The sequence below is a fragment of the Populus euphratica genome, unplaced genomic scaffold (assembly GCF_000495115.2).
Source record: "Populus euphratica unplaced genomic scaffold, PopEup_1.0 scaffold5.1, whole genome shotgun sequence".
Lineage (NCBI taxonomy): Eukaryota > Viridiplantae > Streptophyta > Magnoliopsida > Malpighiales > Salicaceae > Populus > Populus euphratica.
In genome coordinates, this window is record NW_011499848.1 from 3799524 (window position 1) to 3804133 (window position 4610).

The 4610-nt window shown below is 37.6% G+C and overlaps 1 protein-coding gene across 1 annotated transcript; it reads left to right on the forward strand.

The window, feature by feature from the left end:
* Positions 1-495: 495 nt before the first annotated feature.
* LOC105116285 (ninja-family protein AFP2-like) lies at positions 496-4610 on the forward strand. Its single transcript, XM_011013567.1, has 2 exons — positions 496-1642; positions 3980-4610. Exons 1-2 carry the CDS (start codon positions 1000-1002, stop codon positions 4399-4401), a joined length of 1065 nt encoding a protein of 354 aa, XP_011011869.1. The 5' UTR covers positions 496-999; the 3' UTR covers positions 4402-4610.

A 4610-nucleotide genomic window follows, 5' to 3' on the forward strand; every position in this document is an offset into this window, starting at 1 on the left:
ACCCTGTGCCACTCTTTCCTGCTTCCCTTACATCTCGAAACGTGTCCTCTGAAAGGCAACTTGTTTTTTTAGGTCCGTTCAACACAAACTTCAAGAAGACAAAACCAATTAATTAACAACACAAATTTAGTATAAAAAAGAAAAAGGTTTGTGTCAATCATACCCACGTGTCACTCTTCTCCTCTCGTGATCGCCACTTGGCTCGCTCCTATCTTCCTTCTATACCTCTCTTAACGTGGAGGGCATTTCCGTCCCTCAATAAATATATTTTTAATTAATTAATTTCTCTTTCTTTTCTCTTCAAAAGAGTGTTTAGAAACACTGTCCAATCATATTTTTTTAAAAAATTTTTATTTTTGATTTTAAATTAATTATTTCAGGTGTTTTAAATTATTTTAATTTACTGATATTATTTTTTTAAATAATAAAAATATTATTTTAATATAATTTCAAATTAAAAAAAACTTTAACAACCAACCTTTTATTACTGTACAAAACACCTCCTAATCCAAGCAAAACACCCCATCTCCCTCCTCACCCTGCCTCCTCCTCCTGTTTCTCCTTGTTGATTTCAGTTTCGTTAAATCCTTTGATTCTGTTTTCCTTCTTTGGTTTTTTAGACTTTATTCAGTACTATATTATTATAAAAAAAGAAAAAAAGACAGTAACATTTTAGTATTTTCTTTCTAACATTTTTTTGTTTTGGTCTTGTTGATGAGTGCATGCAAGTTGGGTTTTAATTAATGGCAACGCATTTGTTAGAAAACTCTGAGACTGGGAGAGAATTCTTTAAGAAATCAAACAAAAAAAATTAAATTAAGCCTTCCTGACAAATGGGTGTATCTAAATCAGATCAAAAAACACTTCAACTTCTTCTCCTTCTTCACGTTGCGTTTCAGAGAACCCAAAAATACCTCCCAATCCACTAAAAAACTTATATTAAAGAAGAGGGAAAAAAAACACTTGTTTTTTACCCCTCTTGTTTTATAGAGCAGCATCATGGGAGAAGCAAACGCTAATAAAAATAGAAGCAGCAGTAGTGGAAGTAGCAGAGCAATGGAGAGTCTTTCTTTGGAAATAAACAGGTATCCAAGAGATCTGGTACAAAGACTCATTTCAAGTGATGCACAGCAATATAAAACAGCAACAAGTGAAGGAGAAGAAGCAGAGGAGGTTGAGTTAAATCTTGGGTTATCACTTGGTGGAAGATTTGGGGTTGATAAGACTTCAGAGAAACTAACGAGATCATCGTCTATAGCTGGTTCAATACCATTGTTGAGAGACCATGATGCTTTAAGTACACCACCTGTATCTTATCCTCTTCTCATGAGGACTTCTTCTTTGCCTACCGAAACGGAGGAAGAGTGGAGGAAGAGGAAGGAAATTCAGACTTTAAGGAGAATGGAAGCCAAGAGAAGGCGAAGTGAAAAGCAAAAGAATTTGAGAGGAGAGTTGAATTTGGAGGAAGTTAAATTGAATAAAGGGAACTGGGTGCCAACGTGGGCTAATAAGCAGAGTGGTGTTGTGAATAGGAGTAGTAATTTGGAAGGTCAACAGCAGCAACAAGGGTCACGAGGATCTGTGGAGTCTCTAGGAGGGAGCTCTTCTGGGTTGTCAGAAATGGAGAGCAAGCCTGTTCAAGGTACTTTTTTTTTTAGGAATTTCCAACCTTTTGGTGTCTGATTTATTTTCTCATTGTTTTTTAACGGATTTTCTGGATTGGATTGGAAATGGTTTTATTTTGCTAGTGGATTATGGTGTGGATGCCAAATTGGTCATGTGGATGTTGTCGAGTTAGATAGGCGGGCTCTTTTATTTGGATTGGATTTTGGGTAGTGCCTATTTTGTGTTGATAGCATTACTATTGTTTTGGGTGGTTTTGGTTGGTTACTTGGAGGTTGGGGAAGGTGCTAAATCTTGAATGTTTATTTGTTTCCAAGCAGCGCAACTCTTACTCAACTAGTTTAAGTAGTTTTAGATTCTTTTGTTGGAGTTTCTTTGGTTTCATCAAAACTTTGGGAAAGAAAATCCTTGAAGTTCCAAAGAAGGAGAGGAATCATGTTTGTTTAAATCTGAGTAATTTGGAGGTGTAACAAAGTAGAATATTATCTCAAGACCCTGCTTATTGATTGTTGGCACACATGGGAAGTAAGCAGATTGCAGTACTAGCATGTCTCACGAAACAGGCAGTGCATTTCTTGCTTCTGTCTTTGTTGTCAGAACTGAACTGAGTTTCTGCAGCATATGAAATCAAACTTACTGGATACTCTTCTTACTTGCATAGAATAGATATTCTTCCATGCTAGTGTAAGCTGGCAGATCCATGCAGCCAACCCCAACTAGTTTCAAATTGAGAGTTGGTTGAATTTTGTGGAACACTGCATGAAGGGGACTTAACATCCAAGATCATTTCCATCATTGGTAATTATTGTACTTGGGAGATCACATTCGGGTAAAATCATTGTAAGCCCGTGGTTGTTTATGGGAATTTTCTTTGCTGACTAACTTCATGAGCTTGCAATTCGTTTTGATGAACTTGATTGATTGGGCACTCAAGTTATGCAGTCGCTTTAGTTCACATGCTTGGAGAACTATGAATCTCAGTTTATGACTATTTAGTCTTGGTCTTAGTTGGCTATAGGATCTACTTGCTTTAAAGGGACTTGGAGTAGGTTCTTTTTTCTGCTTTATCTCTGCTGTCAATGAAGCCAGAAGGGATGCACATGAAACGAAAATCTATTATGTCATGACTGCCTCCTCGAGAAGGAAAGGAGGAAACATGAAACGAAAATCTGAATGCATTTACTTGTATAAAATGGAGTCAATTTTTCAGTATGTATGGGTACTTATTTTAATACGTTCACATATGAATATTTTGCCTACCTGCTTGTATTCTGCTACTTGCAGCAGGTCTAGCTTAAATGAGTTAACAAACCAAGCATCTTATTTGATTGCCCACCCATTCCATAAAATCTTCCATTCTTGCATCATAAAATATCCAGTAGTGACTTGTTTATGTGCGGACAATGGATGGATGGTAGCTCAGGATTAGGCTAAAGCTTCTTGCTTGATCTATTCTCCTTGTAGGTCTATCTAGTTTCCATTTCTAAGTTCAGTTTTTCCCAACTCTTAATTTGTGGAAAGTGTTAAGTTCCAGAGGCTTAATGTTGTTTGATATCGTGCTTGTGTGTTTCCGATGGTATATATTTTCCCTATCTCGTAGGTTGATCCCTAGCCACCACTTAGTTTGGATATTTGCTTTATCTATTCTCCTTGCAGGTTCATCCAGTCTCGATCCCTTAATTTAGTTTTTCCCAACTCTTAATTTGTGGAAATTGTAAAATTCCATTAACTTAAACTTGTTCGATATCTGCCTTCTGTGTGCCATGGTATGGATTTTCCCTAGAACAAAAGTTGATCTCTCAGCCATGGCTAAGTTCAGAACTGTATTTGTCAAAGCTTGTTGTTTTGCAACTTTAAGAAAGCAACTGGTGAATAATTAAATCCATGATTTCTGGGTGGGTTAAGGAGGGTCTTTCTGAATATTACATGCTCAACAGGTATGGAGGTGATGGGATGGTCCGGAGTTGCTATCAGGTGGAGTTTTCTTATATCAGGCGATTGCTGATCCTTCTAGTTCTTGTCATTCGTCATCCTTCCAGGATCCCTCCTTTTCATTTTGCTGGTTTCGCCTGCTTGACTAATGTCACTTCTCTCTTTATCTGATTACCTCAAGCTTTTTCTATTTTTCCCCATGGAATATGGTCAAATGGTCTTTAAAGTGATTAACCGGGCATGCATGTAGCTGACAATTTTTTTGTGATCTTATAACAATCGTGTAACTTAAATCCATCTGCAACCGATACATTGGTATTTGGAAATTTGTAATTAATTTTGAAATTACTATGCAAGTAAAGGGAAGAGGAAAATGGAGAAAAAACAAATGGTTTGTCTTCTCATAATCTCATGTGCATCACAGGATCAAGCAGTGGCGGTGAAGCACGAAGTCCTGCTAGTAATCAATCCTTGCAGGAACGAAGCAGTCAAGAAGCTGTGGGTTCTTCCGGGACAAAGAAAATTGAAAATACATGCAGAGCCTCCAGAACAGAAACGGAGAATCTATCCAAGAGGCTTGATTCTGCAGAAAATAGAGGGAGGGAAATTGGGAACAATGCAATGGAAGATATGCCTTGTGTGTTTACTAAAGGAGATGGTCCTAATGGGAGAAGAGTGGATGGCATTCTGTACAAGTATGGTAAGGGAGAGGAAGTAAGGATAATGTGCGTATGCCACGGCAGCTTTCACTCCCCTGCAGAGTTCGTGAAGCATGCAGGTGGCAGTGATGTTGATCACCCTCTTAGGCATATAGTGGTAAACCCTTCTGGTCCGTCCTTTGAATAATGTAATGCGGTGTTCATTTCACCCCTTAAAGAGAAGGAGGGATGTGAAATGGGGGAAAAAGATGAGAGAATTTTTGAAAATAGCTATATTTTTTTAGGGTCCTTGAAACGGAAACCTAATATGACCAGCTATTTTTCATCTTCTAGAATGTTTCAAATGGTTTTTTGAGGTTGTAATCTGTTTGTGATACTTATTTCCTTATTGCCCCA